The 18,712-nt window shown below is 43.2% G+C and overlaps 1 protein-coding gene across 1 annotated transcript in view; it reads left to right on the top strand.

Annotated features, from left to right (window-relative positions):
- LONP2 (lon peptidase 2, peroxisomal) overlaps positions 1 to 18,712 on the top strand; it is an 805,754-nt gene that overhangs the window by 352,352 nt on the left and 434,690 nt on the right. Inside the window, exon 8 of the mRNA XM_086945449.1 lies at positions 10,795 to 10,936. Coding sequence (XP_086801575.1) covers positions 10,795 to 10,936 — 142 coding nt within the window. The remainder of the gene's footprint in view (positions 1 to 10,794; positions 10,937 to 18,712) is intronic.

The raw sequence follows: 18,712 nt of genomic DNA, 5'->3' as shown, positions 1-18,712 counted from the left end.
GCTTTTATCAACCTATCTCCATTGTTATAAAACATCCAAACTCCAGCCAATCAGAGCGTAGACCATAGAGTCTCCTTCCCCTGCGGGACCACCATACCTCAAATTTCTTATTGCACGTCGTGAGTCTCCCTGAGCTCTGCTCAGTCACAGTGTTTCTACTGTTGCCCTTTTGAACTTCCAGCTAGCTGTTCACCTTTTCACTTCATATTTCTTCTGAGGTACAGGCCAGGAGTGTGAGTACCTATTTTCCTTCATAATGTCTTAAAAAGGGTTGTTGAGGCCCGGTAAGACTTGTGGAAAGTCCAGACTATATTCTGAGGACCCACATAAGCAGTCTTTACTTCCTGTACCCAGACCACAAGCCCAGAGAATGCAAGGACTGTCAAACTTTCTCCGCAAAAACTCTCAAAGACCGTGAGGGTAGGCTGCTTCTCTGGCTGCAAAAGAAACAAGCATTTGCAATGCAATAGGTTTCACATTTGTTGGAATTTGAGCTATTAACATTATAAATGGCAATTTTGTGTGTTTTTTTATGTGCAATGGAGTGATTATTTAAAGAAAAAAAAGTGCTCACTATACCATATTATAAGCTTTAATAGCAACTGTATAGTAAAGCTATGGTTTTCTTAACGTAAAGGGGTGTAAATGGATGAATAAATATACAATAAGAAGGAAATGCCTCTCTCTTTTCTGATTGGCTGCCAGAATCAGGTAGGCAATCGTTCTTCCTGGCAACTAGAGGCAGTAGTCCCATTCTGTGAGAAGCAGGAGACCTAATGGGTGTTTCTGGAAATCAGTGCTCAATTTTTCCCAGCTGCTGCACAGTAAAAAGAGTCCAGGCTGCCTGCACCATCGAGTGAAGCTGCAGCAGATGAGGAATATGTGCAGGGCCTTAAAGCCAGCACAGAAGACAAGCATTTGAAATGTGAGACTTGTTTACTCTCGAGGATGCAAAATGAAGCTGGGCCATGGATCATCAACCATGCAAGGAAACCTAAAGTCTAAGCATGAGCAGGATCACACCAGTTAGCAGAGGCAGGGAGCGTGTGCAGAGGTGCAGGAGGGCATAACCTTGCTAAGCATGTCTGAAGAATACCAGTATTTATCTATTTATTTATTGTTAATGCACAGTTGGTAAAAAAAACCATTGCAGGTATAAAACATTGCCTAAAAATGTCAATCATGTTATAAATGAGAGCTTAATGGTATTACAATAGAGAGCAGCTCATGAAGGAATCGAGGTATTAAAATATTTCATAGAAACATTTCATATATATAGTTTCAGGCCCATAATTAAAAAAGCTTGAATGTATCACAGTAGTGAGCATTTCATGGGTGGACGTGGGATGACCTGTTAAAAACAGGCTGTTATTTCATACAGGACACTGGGTGGGTGCTCCAGCCTGTGGTGCATTCGGTTTCTTAGCTTCACATCCCAAATATTTTACAAAATGGGCGGGTAATCTGAATTCAGCCTTTTGCAAGAACTGGAACAGAGCATTTCGGTGAATACAAGTCCCTTCTGCGATGAAGGCAGATTTTAATCAATATCGATGTTCAGTTAGCAAGAGTGGACAGGTGCATATGATGTGTGTTAATGAAAAAGCTTTTATTGTTCAATTATTTAAAATCATTACAATATACTAACTGTATAAAAATAGTTATCTAAAAAAGAAACATAAGTTGTATTCCCTGGGCATTTTCCTCCAGTCAATTAAACGTAAAACCTTCATAAAGTGTCATGTTCTAACTATGCAGTTTAAAAACAAAGTGCATTAAATGTTTTTAAATTGGAGGTGTGTCCGCCTCTCTCCTCCGTCCGGACCTACAGTTTCCTTTTTGCAGCTCGGCGTTTGCGGACAGTCCAGCACGAATTAGGTCTGTAAATTTCCCCAGCCGTGCTACTGTTTGACTTGATATAGAGGTAAAACACAAGTCCGAAATTTCGCAGCATCGGTTGCGGCCCTGAGCTCTGCAAATTGGAATGACCAAACGTTGTCTCTCTCTGGCTAACTTTGGGCAGCAACACAACAAGTGATACCAGGATTCCTGGTGGTAGTCACAGAGTCTGCATGCTGCTGCATATGATGTGTGTTAATGACTCTTGGTAGCAATTGCGAAGCCTGCGCTGTTGCCTTTCATCTGATTTTCACCAGTTTGGGACTGACCCCCTTATCCGCCAAATGATTCTGGGTTACGTGTTCTTTCGGGTCTTGACAGACCAGTTATGTTTGCGGGTTGAGGGCCATGTAACTGTTGTTTACAAAATGGGTGTGGGTCCTCTTTGCTACAACTAAAGTCCTTCCAACTACACACATGCCCTGATGTTTACCTACATGTTCCAGGAGGGCGGAAGCAACTAAATGGAACCCATAAAAGAGAGAGTGGAGAGGGCATTGGGGGAGTGCACATTGTGTGTATACAATCAAACAAAGACAGACGCAGCACAGAGAATACATGCACGTTGGAGGGAGCAGTCCAGTGCTAAATTTAAGAAAAAATAATAAAACATAAAATGGGCTGTGTATTCGCTTTTGTCACATAAGCCTGCTTAGCTGTCCAGCTGTGCTGGCAGTGAAAACACATGCAGTCAAACCCTAAAGAAAGTTACAGAAAGTGTATTTACTGTTTGTGCTGCAACTTGCCTTATTGATATACTCGTGGAAACTGTGGGACAGTGCACTGTACACAATAGGACTTTTATCATAAACCTCCTGAAGATGCAGGTGTCCGGTACAAAGATAATATTGTTTTATGATGTAGGTGCCACTTGTGTTTCTTTTATTGCCTTTGAAGCCGGTTTTTGCACCAATGCAGAGTAGACCGCATTTGCCCAGAAAAGCTGCAACTGTTTTCTCAAGTGACCTCCAGCTAGCTAGCCCAATGAATTGAAAAGCTGAGAGCTTCCTGAAGCAAAGGCAGCTTTCACAGCTCCAGGACTCCTGCAAGCCCGTGTATGATCTCGCCACCAGCCTTAGCCAAAAGTTGAAGCTATCTCAACAGGGGTGTAACACACACCTCTGCACCTCCTGTAGTGTAGCCAGTTCCTCCTCAGGGCACAAACACTGGTGGTGAGTCACAGCCCCACAGGTATTACAAAATGCAGACCCTGTGGAACTGGAAGGTGCGGACACCCTACGTTGGCTTGAAACTCTGGAGGAATTTGCACATTTATGGGGTAGAGCCACCTTCTTAAAGGGGAACTGTTCAAAATTGACAAAACAGTTCCAAACAATTAGCACGAAAGGGACGATTCCTTTTAAAACTGAAAGTGGCAAGCTGTGGCTGTAGCTGAATTTACACTTACCGTTATTAAAAACATCAAAACCCTCATGAATGGGCTCTGATACTGCATGCAAGCCTTCTGTTGTCAGTCTGGAGAGTGGTATGGAGGGGAGGAGGAAGAGCCATTCTTTGCGGGGACTGCAGCCAGTCCATAGGCGGGAAGCAATGAGTCTGCAGAGTTGGAGAGGAGGCAGCCGTGCTCATAAAGGCGTGACTGCCATATGTGACGCTATTGCTCGGCATGCCGCGCTGCAACAAGTATAAAGTAGTCCATTGGCGGGGCAGCAATGAGCCTGCAGAGCTGGAGAGGAGGCAGCCGTCCAGAACAAAAAGGCGCGGCCCATGGCCGCCATATGCGAAGCTACAGCTCGGCATGCAGTGCTGCCATAAGTATATAAAGAGTTCTTGAAACAACATATGACCATTGGAATTGGAAGAAAACTTTAATTGAGCTGTGCTGTTCTATGAAGAAACGGAAGTCACATATCACTGGATGAACCATTTAGAAAGCCAATAATAAGAACGATAGGGCACTGAACCAATGGGAAGCCAGGAGACCGGAGGTAAGTCCTTGAACAATTACTACAGGTCTTCCAGACAGCGCATGAGCTCTGCTTAGGCTCGACCTAAAAAGCAGCAAAAGACTCTGATTCTGAGGAGAAGCCTTCTACCTACTCCAGGAAGAAGGGTCTACCTCTTTCCTTAAGGACCCTAAAAAATCGAGCTCTCAAAGTAAGGGAAAGATTGAGGAGAAAAGAGCCAAGGAAGACCAGCCTGGTCCTTCTTCTCACTAGAGGTCTGGTTCTGCTCCACCGTTGACGCCTCATACTCCTGCTAGAAATTATTCAGCTGACAAAACCTGCTCGTCGACTGTACCATAGACAAAGAAATCTCTGTCTATGGCCTCCCTTTTTACTGGAACTAGCGCTCTGTCAATGGTTTCGTTAGCGACGGCTACTATGCCCGCGGTCAAGTTGACATCAACGGCAGCTGCGTTGACTATGGCAGTGGCAATGTCATTGTTATCAGCTGCAGTTAGACCGCCTCCTTCGGCTAGGGCTTCAGCGTCGACGGTTTAGCAGGTTCATTCACCGTCAATGACTCTTCAGCTGCTGCAGTTGGTTTTGCCGTTGACGACCCCGTCGAAGAGGGAAAAAGTCAGACTGCTTCTGAAGCTGATGCCTCCCCTTCTGCAGGATTTCTCAAAGTTTACCACCTACTCGATTCCTAGATTTTCAGGAGTCTAAAGATGATGTTCCTTATGGTCCTGCATATGGCCTTCATAACTCAGGGTTAAGTGCTAGGACTCAGAGGAAGAAGAGGCAATAGATGATCCTTCTACTTATTTGGAGGTGGACTATTCTTTCTCGGATATAGGGTGTCCCAGTTCTGAACGTTTGGATGCTTTTCAAGAGCACTACCCTTATGAGGAACAGGAAGAACAAACTCAAGAACCCTCCATTAATATCCCTGTGTCCTTAGTAACTGATCTTCGCTTAATGCTGAATGATTATTACAAAAGGTTTCCTGAAGGGATCTCTGCTCCACAGCCACCTCCTATTCAGGAGGCTCCCACTCGTGTGTCGCTGTCTGTACTGCCTTTGCAGAAGGGCAAGCCCGTTCTGCCACCTGTGGAAATTCCTGCGCAAAGTCAGGATGACAATGACCAGCAACTTGAGGAAGGGGAATTGCAGTTGGACCAGGATGTCCATGATGAGCGGGATGACTATGTGGTACCTAAGAAGGTTTTTAAATTGTCACTTTCAACCGAAACGCTGCGTCGACCCCTGTTCTTGTGAACATTTTAACCAACATTGTATTTTTGTATATGTTTCTGATTGTCTATGTTTTTTAATCAACTGTGTAAACTTTTTATATATATGATTGTAAAAAAATTTTTTTGTGATAATGACCATACAACATTTTTCTTGAATAAACGCACAAATACATAATTGAAAACATTATGCTCGTTTTGCTTAACCTGACCAAAAGTGGAATCATATGTGATATGCATGATCATGAGTCACATTAATGTGTTGGCCTATAGCTAGCTGAATGTCTTTCTACCCCTGGAGGTTTTGACCTACTGTGAGATTGGTATTGCTGAAAAAAGGTTGGGGCACCCCCATATTGATAACGACCACCTCTGTGGTTACCCAAAGGGACCCTTTGTGTTTCCTCCCTATGTGGTACCTACTCCACCTTCTCCTACTCCGCCTCTAGCTGACTCTCTGCCTGCCGATATCTGAAGGTTCCACGATCTGTTGGAACGTGCTTCTAGGCGGTTTGACCTTCCTATGCCTGCCAAGCAAATTGAGTGCTTTTTATACGATTTTAAGCCTACAATGCAGCGCTCCTCTCGATCCTTTCCTATTGTAGACTTCTTATGGCAAGAGGGCCTGAAGTTGATGAAGACATCAGCTTCTATACCTGCGGTGGTGCCAAAGTTCGACAAAAAGTACAGAGCGCCTGAGGACTCTCCTGCGTGCCTGATTGGTCACACTTGACCTGATTTGGTCATTATGCAAGCGGCTGAAAGGGTATCAAATAACCCTTCCTCTCTGTGTGCAACTCCACCTGACAAGGAAGGGCACGGATTGGACAACATCGGCAAGAGGTTATTTGCTTTGTCGGCCACTGCCATCAAGGCCTCCAATGCCATGGCTATCCTCGGGAGGTATGACCGCCAGATGTGGTCCGACATCTCTGCCTTGCTGGAGTTCCTTCCTTAGGATAAGAAGAAAGAAGCAAAGGAGATGCTGTCGGAAGGAGAGAGCCTCTTCCGAGATGATTGATGTGGCTCTGGACATACCAATGACAGCTTTCAGACAGATGGCGGGAACAGCGGTGTTGAGATGGCAGGGGTGGCAGAAAGCTACGACGTTCCGCCCGGAGGTTCAGGCCAACGTATTAGACATGCCGGTCGGCAAATTCCTCTTTGGTAAACATGTGGATGAGTCGCTGCATTCGATTAAGTCGGATACTGAGATGGCTAAATCTTTGACTAATCTGCAGCAGAAGGAGTTTGCTTCTTTCCGGGGCAGAGGCAGAGGTCAATATCTCTCTCACCCTCAGCTTCAACAGCGGTTCCAGCCATATTATCAACAGGGGTTTCGTGCTGAGTACACTTCGCAGCCCTTTGGGCAAACCGAAAGCTTATTTTCATGTTCCCAGTCATCCAAAACATCACTGTTTTCTCAGATTCGTGGTGGCAGGGTGCCATTATCAATTCAGAGTACTACCCTTCGGGTTGACGTCGGCTCCAAGTGGCTTCACCAAGTGCTTGGCTCCAGTGGCGGTCTATCTATGGGGAGCCAGTCACCAGTTATTCCCTTATCTGGGTGACAGTTTAGTCAGGCCCCATCGCTTCAGGCAGCCAGAGGATCGTCAGATTCCTGTGTTCTTCTCTTTCACTCCCTGGAGGTCAGAATCAACCAGGAAAGTCCTCTCTGGCTCCATCCAGGTCAATAGTATTTCTAGGAGCACCTCTGGACACCACGCTTTCGAAAGCCATCCCCACAAAAGAAAGGATCTTGCGACTCCAGATGACAGTGCGGATCTGTCCGTAAAAAAAGTGCGTTTCAGTGAGGAACATACAAGTCGATGCTAGGGATGATGACATAGTGTATCCTGCTGATTCCACACTACCGCCTAAGGATGAGACCTCTTCAGGAGCAGCTCGATCCTCAATGGATTCAGTCTTGAAGCTCATTAGAGGACATCATTTCAATCACACCGGTAATGATTTCAGCTAAGTCTTGATGGACAGTTAGAGACAATCTCTCTAAAGGTCTTTCTTTCCTAACAACAAAACCAAAGTTGGTAATGTCGTTGGGCACTTCCATTGACGGGTGGGGTGCTCACCTGCAAGAATTGCAGAACAATGGAAGATGTTCAGCTCAGGAAGCACAGTGTCACATAAACCTCTTGGAACTGAAAGCATTTCTTTTCGTCCCACAAGCATTCCTGTCAAGATTTAGGAGGTCATCGATCCTGATTTGCATGGACAACTCCACCATCTTGTTCTATCTACTGAAGCAAGGTGGGACAAGATCTCAGGCCCTTTCAATCCTGGCACAGCAGATCTGGGAATAGCTGATAGTCGATGAAATGTCAATACAGGTTCAGCATGTGCCAAAAGTAAAAAAACTATTGGACCGATTCCCTCAGCAGGGACACCAAGCAGTGTCACGAGTGGGAACTAAACAAGGAACAGTTACAAAGGGTTTTTCACTCCTGGAGGTTTCCAACCCTAGGTCTGTTCGCTACATCACTCAACAAAAAATACAGATTCTACGCCAGAAGATTCCCTCAGCCAGGCTCTCTAGGAAACCCATTCCACTTCTCTAAGGAGGGAACGTCTGCTTATGCATTCCCTCCGTTTCCTCTCATTCAAAAGATTCTACAGAAGATCAAACGAGAGCCTTGCCATGTCATCCTAATCGCCCCGGTGTGGGTGCGGCTATACTGATGCACAGAGCTGTATCGCCTATCAAGGTCTTCTCAAATCCTGTTCCTGCCAAAAGAAAACATTCTCTCCATGAACCAGGACCAAGTGGTTCACCCACCAAAACCGCACACTACACTTGTCAGCTTGGCTCCTCATCACACAGAATTCGGGCAACTAGCGATTTCTGAGGAATGTCAGGCAATACTACAGAAAGCCCGTACTCCTTCTACGATCAAATGCTACTCCGCCAAGTGGAACAGATGTTATGTATGGTGTGCCGTGCACTCTTGCAATCCTCTGTCATCACCGCCTGAAGACGTTTTGCCCTATCTCTTGTCTCTCGCCAAAGCTGGTCTGGTGCATGCTTCTATCAAGGTTCACTTAGTGACAATCTCCAGATTCAGACTTTGTTCTGGTTGCTTGTCTTTGTTGTCTAACATTCTGAAAAGAGTTCATGAAAGGTCTTTTCCGAGCGTACCCTGCTGTAAGTCCTCCTCCAGTGCTATGGCAATTAAATATTGTCCTGTCGTAGATATGAAGTCACCCTTTGAACCAATTCACAAGTGCAACTTGAAGTACCTCTTCTGGAAGGTGGCCTTCTTTTTGGCTATCAAGTCAGCTAGACGCATTAGAGAAATTCAGGCCTTCACAGAGACGGAGCCTTACCTGCAGTTCTTTCAAGATAAAGTAATTCTTTGTACTAATCTACCTTTTATTCCCAAAGTACCTTATGCATTTCATCTATAGGACCCAGTGCTTTTGCCCTCCTTTTCAGCTCCATCTTTGCCAGCTGAGAGAGTATTCCATTCTCTGGACATTAAACAATGTTTAAAGTTCTACTTGCAAAGGACTCCGCCTTTCGAAAATCTACCCAGTTACTTATTGCCTTCTCTGCCCCTAGGAAGGGTCAGGCTTTGACGCGGGCGTCTATCGCTCGCTGGGTCTCATATGCTATTCTATTCTGTCATGAGAGGGCTGGCTGCCCTCTGGTTTCCAAATTTGCAAAGCACTCAAAACGCAAGGTGGCAGCCTCCTCTGTTCTATTCAACGGAGTGTCCTGGCCTAATATCTGGAGGGCGGCGACATGGATGAACGTCCATACCTTCACAATGCATTACTGCCTGGATGCCTGGCAGAAGGCGGATGTGGCAGTCGGTCAAGCCGCTCTGCGACGTCTATTCGCATAAGGTATGATATCCGAGTCTTTTTCTTCTAAATAGGTTACTATTGTTACAATAAGTCATTAATATGTTTCGAATATTTTATAATTTAGGTATATTTATATATGTATATGTATACATTGTTATGAGCTCAGGCTATATGCTCTTTATGATTATTATTCGTATTATGCTTTCTGGGTTGCATGGTGGGATGGTTCACTTTGCCCACCACTTCTGACCCTTTGGTACTGCTTGCTGTTCTGACTCAAGGATGTGAATGTATAAACGATACAATACTGGAGAAAAACAAGTTACTTACCTGTACACGGTGGTTCTCCAGTATTGATATCTTTTATAGATATCTTCCAAGAGGCTACGTGGGCATCTCTGCACACTTTTGCCAGACATTATTGCCTGGATTCTCAAATGCGAAGGGTGGGCCTCTTTGGCCGCTCTGCCTTAAAGTATTTCCTGGTTTAAAGCTTTTCCGGATTCCCACCTCCGCTGAAGGTATTGCTTGGGTATCTGTTGAAAGGTAAGGAACCTCTGGCTAGATGTCTCTATCAGATGGAAAAGTTAGTTTCCCTCAGTAATGCCTTATCTGGTAGAGACATGATCTAGCCGCAGATTCCTTACTGACCCACCCATCCTTCCCGCACAGCGGTATTGTCTTTTAGTGTCGGAGCTGCTCCTCTTCAGGGCCCTAGCTCTTTTTGTTCACACCATGGTGAGTCACTTCATGGCTTCGTGATCATGACGTGGAAAGTCGTGAAAAGTACTGAAGCCAGCTCGCCGGAGTGGCGGTTATATTGACAATGCAGACATCATGACGACGACAGACTGATGTCACGCGGAGTCGACCGACACCACCTACCAGCGCACAAGGGTACTGCTAAGAAAAATCTTCTGAACCCAGTCTGACTTCTGGATGTTTAAAGGTAAGGAATCTGCAGCTAGAACATGTCTCTACCAGATGAGGGGTTACCGAAGGTAAGTAACTTGTCTATTAGATGTTAGACCAATAGTACCGCTTACAACTAATTTAGTATGTATGGTGCTAAGAAGTAAAACTGTTTCCTTTCCTGTCCTTGTGTATTTATGTAGAATAAAGTCCAGTTTTTTTAATGTTTCAGGAAAAACTCGGTAATCTCATGCAAATGAAATTCCGTACTTTAGTCTTAGGCCCTGATTATAAGTTTTCCTCCACTGCAGTCTCAGAAAGACCACCAAGCCTGTGATGAACCCACCCACCGGATTCCGAGTTGAATCCAAGGCTGGCGGTTTGGCAGTATTGTTAGGCGGGATGGGTATGTTTGGCTGATGGGAGAGCATAAACTACATTCGCCGCCATGACTGCGCCTCCAGCATGTACATGCACGGTGTGGCATCATGTGCCCCCGGAACGCACCCCCATGGGTAGATTTGCCCAGGCGTCAGGGTGGGGGCACCCTTTCATGACTTTCCACCAAGCATTTCATGGGGGGGTTCCCGCCATCAAATAGTTGGTGGAAATGCAGGTCGGAATCTGCTCGGCGGTGCCGGCATCGGCACCACCGTGCTTCCCGCCTGCTTTCCCTACCGCCACCGGATCCTGGTGGTGGTGGGGATCTTGTGGCGATACTACCGCCACATTGCAATACGTGGTCAGACCACCGGGCTGGTGTTTGTCAGACTGCCACTACGAATACGGCGGTCCCAGGACAGCCATATTCTTAATAAGGCCCTTAGTATTTGTTTCAAAATATACATTGAGCTTATCGAATTCCAAAAGAGGAGAGCAATTTACATACAGTAGAAAATATTTTAAAGTTTTCGATGTTTCTTGTGTCTGCTGCATTTCCTTTGGGGCAGTGGCCATCTGTCATTACATAGATTTTTTTTCTTTTTTGCTCCCTATAGACGCACTTATGTTGGCAGTATGCCCGGCCGCATCATCAATGGCTTGAAGACTGTTGGGGTCAACAATCCGGTTTTCCTTTTAGATGAGGTTGACAAACTGGGTAAAAGTCTGCAGGGTGATCCGGCGGCTGCTCTCCTAGAGGTAAGATGTGTGAGGACTCCTACTTTTATTGACTCTATGCTAAAAGCCACATGTATTGGTTCAGGTGCCAGAGCCTCGAGTAGGGCTTCTACATGTTGTAAGAACAAATTGCTTCCGTAATTGCGTTCAGTCATAAACATGGTATTGCTTAGCACTACTTGACATGACCACATTCTACTACAATTGCAGTCTGTAACTTCCTCGTTTTGGCCTTTGCAGTTGTTCTACCAGAAAAATGCTACTTGGCACCAACAGTAGTTCTTGCATTAGTAAATTGAATAGACTTTATGGGTGCAAATGCCGCAGCATAGAGTATTATAGTCAGGATGACCCACAACAATATTTTTTTCTGTAAACTTCTGAAGAAAGCTGTTCAGACAGTTATACGACTGAAATCCCAAAATATTGACAAGCAGGATCAGATGGCTGGGCTCTAGAGGTGCACAGTGGAATAGACGTGTGGTCAACTGTCACCCATAATCTCAAACCCCCAATGCAGACAACCTTCTTTCCGACAATGGCCACCAAATATTTTGCGTAATGAATAGTTGTAACCACACCACTACCCTGCCCACATAAATACTACAAGGTGTACGCAGTCACATAACCGCATTCACCACCAGTGCAACCGAGACTATATGACGGGATAGGTAGCCAAACGTTGGGCTGGTAGTGCAGTGCAAAATACCTAAATCAATATGTATTAGCATTTGTTGATGCTGAGTCTCCACAAATAGGTATAAAACAGGCATTTTGCCATAAACTCAAGCTTAAAAGCAGTGTCTTGCTTGGTTCTGTGAAAGTCCTTAGAACACAAGAAACAATGAGTCACCCTAAGTACGAAAGTACAGCATGTGCAGCTCAACAACTGTTAAGCAGCAAGAAAGAAATGTATGGGAAACGTTTACCAAGTCTCCAAATGATGGTAATGCAGCAAGACAGGCGCAATTGTACACTTGTATGCACAAACTAATCACGCTCACATAAGTATTTGTGAACGACATGGAAAGTATCTATTTGAGTAAGTACCTACAGGACTGCAAAGTCCATAACTCGACAGTTTGTCGACAGAAAATGCCCTGCTTCGTCGTTTGAAGTCAAGAAATGTCATCCCCCCAGGGGCGCATGTTTTTTTTATAGTAATGGATTGTGTTTAAAGAGGGATGTACAGTTAAACGAGGCAAAGCCTGCTTTTTCGTTCTACAGTTCAGTTTTTTTTTTTGTTTTTTTAGAACTACCCTGCCATTTTATCTACTATGGATATGCCAGAGTTCACAAAAGCCAAACAGCTTAGAGTTTAAAATGCCTCCTTCCTATTCTTGGAATTAATATTGCTTTTGGATCTGGACGCTGAAAAATATCCTGAAATGTCCTTGCGTTTATCCACAATCCGATATGGCTCGAGCCTCTTCATATCTGAATGAAGCATTTGCAAGGAGCCTGATCAATGACCTCGGCAAATGTATGAGAATCTCTCGAAAATGTCTAGCACCTGTATCAGTTGTCAACCAGACTTGGACAAATCCACCCTGTTACTGGTACAAGGGGGTGAGATGACAACAGGGCTAGCAGACCAGTCTGCTTTGTAACTCACACATTTGATTATACAAAACCATTGGGCCTGGGACGTGAAAATTGGCCCACACAAGGAGGTTCTCCATATGAAGAAGTGGGCTGAGCTCCTAATGTTAATCAATGGACAAGTAGCTATCATTGAGATAGTGACCCTATCCACAATCCTATAAGTACAACTAAATGATCCATTTGCGATCCTGGAGAAGTTCTTCAAGAAAATAGTGACCGTTATATGGCTGGGATTCAAGGCTGGAGCATGATCAATGCTGTCAGTCCACTTCCAATAGTGGACTGTGGATAGCTGATTTCCAGTCATGCTACTGGACCATGTACCTCACTAAAGTGAATGACCAGCTGTTTGGAAGCTAAAAACACCCTGACCTTCCAAACGGAGCAAATCATGTTTGAGTAACCCCTCCACTTCAGAGTGTGATGTATGGAAGTGAGATACCTGTGAGGTTTCCACCTGCTATGACCATAGTACTCTCCTGATGGTGCAAAGTGCTGCGGAGAATAGGTTGGACGGCTAAGATGACCAAGAAAACACTGTTGCTATTGGGCAAATGATAGTCCTGTGTAATGATACTGCTGAGAGCTGTACTTGGGACCTAATAGGCATCTTTAGTGTTTGGATTTATCAGAAGGTGACCATTTTAAATCGTTCACAGACCAGTCTTCTGAATACAACCTCCATAAATCGCAGCGCTGTAATTATTTACAACTAAGACAAGTCTTGCGGGAGTCACACCTTCCAACCACATGTGTAGTCCCAGAATTTAACTCCTTGAAGCAAAGCTGGCCGTTGAGATCGTTAAGTCCAAGGTCATGGGTACACAGAACTTTAATTATTAATGCCCCAGATCTCTTAAAGGAAAATGTGAAGCAGACGTATGGACCCTAACTAACGAGAAGTGGACATAAGCCAAAATGGTGACCATGAGGGTGGCCATTTTGCAAAACCTTTTCTCATCCAATTTTACTACCTACATACTGTATATATTTAGGTCAAAATATTGGTGGTATATATGGGGTGAAGGCTTCCAGAAGTGCCCACGATTATCTCACCCTGTGAGAGAGTTCTTCCATACAGATTTGGGATGCCCAGTAATACAGAAATACTGGCAAGAGGTTACTGTCACCAGGATGTCTGTGGTAGGTTTCCAGATTGTGCTACCTATTCCGCACTCGAAGTGTACTGACTTGGTCTAGTGAAAGATTTGTCTCTCACCAGGGGTACTGTAAGGCTGATTAATCTGGGTTTTCTTCTGACTAAGCTGGACATTGCCAGAAACTGAAGGTCCACTACAGTACTACAAATAGAGGTATGGATAGATGTTCACTGATCGAGGCACCACTATACCAAATGAGGGTCTTCCCATGAAACCACTAGAAGATTTGGGGTTCATGGTGGGAATGCCTCTGTATAGATTCTCATGAACTGTAAACATAGATCACCTTGTCCCTAATATGCTGCTCCTAAATAGTAAAGTCCCCTAACCATTTATTGAACCTCCTCTTGTGAACTTGCTTGTTGCACTCATACTTGAACAATTTGTATTATTTAACATATTGTGCAATAGTGTCCATGATGCTGCTTTCTCCCATATGTTGATATATTTGTAATCAGGTTTAAACTTAAGTACAACGCAAGTAAAAAAACACATATATATATATCTCAAAGAATAAATGTCGTGGCACACCTCTTGGCTGTCAGATGTTATTTATTGCAGACCATACATTATCTCCTACGCGTTTCGAACCGAAGTTCCTTCTCAAGGTAGTCTGTTACCATTGTCCCTTTTTCCTTTCTATATTTATAGTCCGGCACCTAACAACATTTTATGGTGCATTGTGGGTAACGTAGTGCATTTGTTGTATTTCAATCAACTTTATTAGGCATGCACACATTATAAAAGCTCTCGCATCACCATATGTGACGGTGTCATACTGTGAATTACTTTGATATTAGTTACAATCTTTTTGCGCCAACTCTATTAGAGATTACTGCGCAGGGCTGATTCGTGGATAGTCGTGAATCATAGTCAGTGACATTGTGTCACACTGATTATGCCCGGATCGTACTTTGTAGACTGAGTGTCATATTGTAAAGGGCTTAGTGCCCATTGGCCTACTACAGAGTGTCACCGCCACCTTATGGATTGCGTGATAGTTCTTTTAAAAGTTTGCTTTTTGGCAATTGTATTATGATCATTGCCTATAAATGTAATCAATATTCAGTGTTCTAAATATAACTAGCAGTGATTCATATTATACATATTTCGTTTAGCATTTAATATACTTATTTAAGTTCCATCAATGGAAGTGTTCATATTGTCCACAGGATGATTAGTAGGGAAATTAAAATCCCATTTCGACCAGCAGGATTGGAATGTTCACGAATGTGTAGTTTGCAGATCTTGTGAGTTTGTATTTGTTTTTAGAGATGAACATGCATCTCCTCATCCCCGTTAAGTCCCAGGGGGTGCTTCGTTCTGAACCTCATTATCAGTAACGACTCTAGCCTTTGCAACTTTAGAGTTCGATTACCACCTCGCTCATGGGGGGGGATCGTGGCCAGGCCCGAATACTTTGTCTAGCCACGTTTTTCCATTGTGTGAATTCATGTGTTTAGCAATGGCGTACGTTTTGTCGCCATTCTGTATGGCTCAAGTGTGTTCCAGGATTCGCTTTTTTAATGGGCATATAGTGCTTCCTATGTAATGTTTTCCACAAAAGCACTGTAGTATATACACTACATAGGTTGAGTCACAAGTTATTGTTTCTCTGACTCAAAGTTTTTGCCTAGAGGATCTTTTAGGTTTTTGATGTTTTTGCCTATTCTACATGCTTTGCATGACATGCATTTCGTGAATCCTTTTGATTTTGCTTCAAGCCATGTTTCTGGTTTCTTGATTTCAAAGTGGCTTCTCACCAGATGATCTGATAAATTTGGTGCTCTTCTGTAGGAGACTAGTGGACGGTCCCCTATCTTATTGCCTATATCCAAATCTTTCTTCAGTACATTCCAGTACTTTTCTAAAGTTGTTCGAATTTTGTTACTCTCTTTGCTGTAAGTGATTATTAGTTGTGGTTGATCATTATTTGATTGAATTGTTTTATCCATTTCACCTGTGTGTTCATTTCCATTTTTATTTGCTTTTTCTCTTTCTTTATTTCTCTTCTTGCTTATCAATGTTTCCGCCCTCGTTTTTGTTCTGGCTTTGATTTCTCCTCTCTTTATGTCCGCATGTTTGTATCCCCGTTGTATGAACCTTTTCTTTGTGTCTAGAAATTTGTCTTCCATTTCTTGGTCCTCGGAGCAGTTTCTTTTCATCCGTAATAGTTCTTCATACAGAATGCTTCTCTTTAGCGTTTGAGGATTGAAGCTCAGTCCATGCAATAGGCTGTTTGTAGCGGTCTTTTTTTTGTGCACAGTTGTATGCATGCCGTTGTCTTTGATGTAAACCTTCGTATCTAAAAAATCTACTTCCCTCAAGCTTATAGTATACGTAAATCTTAGGCCCACATCATTTTCATTGAGTACTGCAAAGAAGGTTTGAAACTCAATTTCTGTCCCCTTCCATAGTATGAATAAATCATCGATGAAACGTAGCCAAAGGGCTACGTTCACCAGGTGATGGTCGTTTTCTTCACTCCAAGCTATGTTCCTCTCCCACCATCCCATCATGCGATTCGCATAGCTTGGAGAGAAGGAAACTCCCATTGCGGTACTGCAGCATTGGGCATAGATTTTTTTATTAAAGAGAAAGATATTGTTGTAAAGACACATGGGTATCATCTCAATGATCATCTTTGAATGTTCCAGCTCACTGATTGGTCTTTGCTTCAAAAAGTACTGTATCGCTTGTTATCCTTTCTCATGGTCAATTGAGGTATATAGCGACACCACATCAATTGTAACCAATAAATATGTTGGTTGCCATTATGTGTCCATTTGATTGAAATACAACAAATGCACTACGTTACCCACAATGCACCATAAAATGTTGTTAGGTGCCTGACTATAAATATAGAAAGGAAAAAGGGACAAAGGTAACAGACTACCGTGAGAAGGAACTTCGGTTCGAAACACGTAGGAGATAATGTATGGTCTGCAATAAATAACATCTGACAGCCAAGAGGTGTGCCGCGACATTTATTCTTTGTGAGAGATAATCTTCGGGACACTGCCCTCGTCCGGACGCGAGCACCGCCTGTAAGTGCTCCCTTCCGAAAAAGGACATTGTGAGAAATTATATATATATATATATATTATCCCCTTGCTTTAAATGGGGCATGTGTTAAAACCTATAGAATTTAAACCTCAATTTTAAAATTTCTGCTTTATCATTAAAAAATTTGCTGCCACCCACAACACGTTTTTTGACTCGTAGCCACTGTGAAATTGCACTTCTTATAGTACAGTTGAAATACATTTTGGTCACCATTGCAAGCCTTTTTTCCCACCTGACCAGCAAACCATGTGCCTAGTTCGCTATTACATATACAAGACTTTTCAGAGTTGTAAGTTAGTTTAAACATTTTTATGGACTCTGGTAGAGCCTGCACCAATTTTCTGTTTGAGTCCGTCAGTCTTATTAATATACGCATTTGGCATATCTGTAAGCAGATTAGCCCACTACTTATCTATGAAAGAAATGTTGATTTCTTTTTTCAACTTCCAGTGTATGCTGGTTAACCATTTCAACTAAATGAACCACCTCCATTCTTCTTCGGGATTAACCTGCAAACTATTCTGCATGAAAGTATTTTGCAAATTAAGGCTAGCTATAATAGGGTATAAGGCAGCCTTGTACAGTTTTATTAAGTGTTAAATAATTCCAAATCCATTTTTGCAGATACTTAAATTGTATAATGTTTTCCCAAAAGCTATGATCATTGTTTTATAAAAAGCAGTTTACATTTAAGCCTCGTACAATCACTTCTTTCCACAATAAGGGCCTTCCGTTACCGTGTGGGTCTGGGCGCAGTTCAGTGGACTAGACCTGATGAAGGATAATTTTGAGTTAAGTAGTGACATTAAAGTTTTTCGTAAGAGTACGGATATTGGCTTTAGAAACTTTTGTGTCTTCTAAATAGACTTGTGAAAGTTCTATTAGGATCTTTACAACCTTCTTTAATCGGTACTCAATTTAGAGGTCTTCACTGTTCCTGGTTGGATCACTCGACATTCCTGAAGGGTGACAACTGCTAGGAACCTTATAGCTCAGACATCCAAATCCCCCTATATATATGTATATGTTTGCAGTATGGGCATGCTTAGCAAATGCTTCTTCCTACTGCATAGTAGATTCTTAGTCTTAATACAGTCTAAATCATACTATTTTGGGGTTCCCGTTGTATCGAGGGAACAAATGAAGTCCATGTTGAATGACTTAAGAGGATAAAAGGCTGTCTTCTTAAGCAGTAGAGTGGTCTCTTTATACCATCATTGTTCGATCTGGCATTCTTGGCGTGAATTACCCCCTAACTTTTTGCCTTTAGCCCTCTTGTTTGCTGACTTAGTTTTTGCTCGTTTTAGGACTCTGAACACTTTACCACTGCTACAGTCCTAAAGTGCCTGTGCTCTCTGCCTACAACATGGTAAGATTGCCTTATACCCAATTGGCATATTTAATTCACCTGAAAGTCCCTAGTAAATTGACACTATCTGTACCCAAGGCCTGTAAATTAAATGCTATTAGTGCGCTTGCAGCACTGTTTGTGCCACCCGCTTAACTAGCACTTTAAACATGTCTCAGGCATGTTATTGCAGCTTGAGTATGGGTCAATTTTAAACTGCCATTTCGACCTGGCAAAAACTTCCTTTCTAATACTTATAAGTCGCCCCTTGAGCAGGCCCTGGGAAGCCCTGCGGCAGGGTGCTGTGTGTTTAAAAAGTTGGACATGTACTTTTAAGTTTTACATTTCCTGGTAGTGAAAAGCTCCTAAAGTCATTTTGCACTACTGCAGGGCCTAACTCTTCCATAGGATAACATTGGAGTTGCCTTATCTATATCTATACTACTATTATAAAGAGAGAACTTGCAACTTTTGGCCAGGTTTACTCGGGAACCACAGCGCCAATCTACACACCCGATACATCTATGAAAATGTCAGGGTGTGTAGATGGACATAGGCTATATAAATTTAAAAAAATAAGTAAATTAAAAAAATTAAGTTTGTAAACAAAGTAGTCCC

Source organism: Lissotriton vulgaris, chromosome 12, assembly GCF_964263255.1.
Source record: "Lissotriton vulgaris chromosome 12, aLisVul1.2, whole genome shotgun sequence".
Classification (NCBI taxonomy): domain Eukaryota; kingdom Metazoa; phylum Chordata; class Amphibia; order Caudata; family Salamandridae; genus Lissotriton; species Lissotriton vulgaris.
This window is presented reverse-complemented; position numbering and strand designations above follow the sequence as displayed.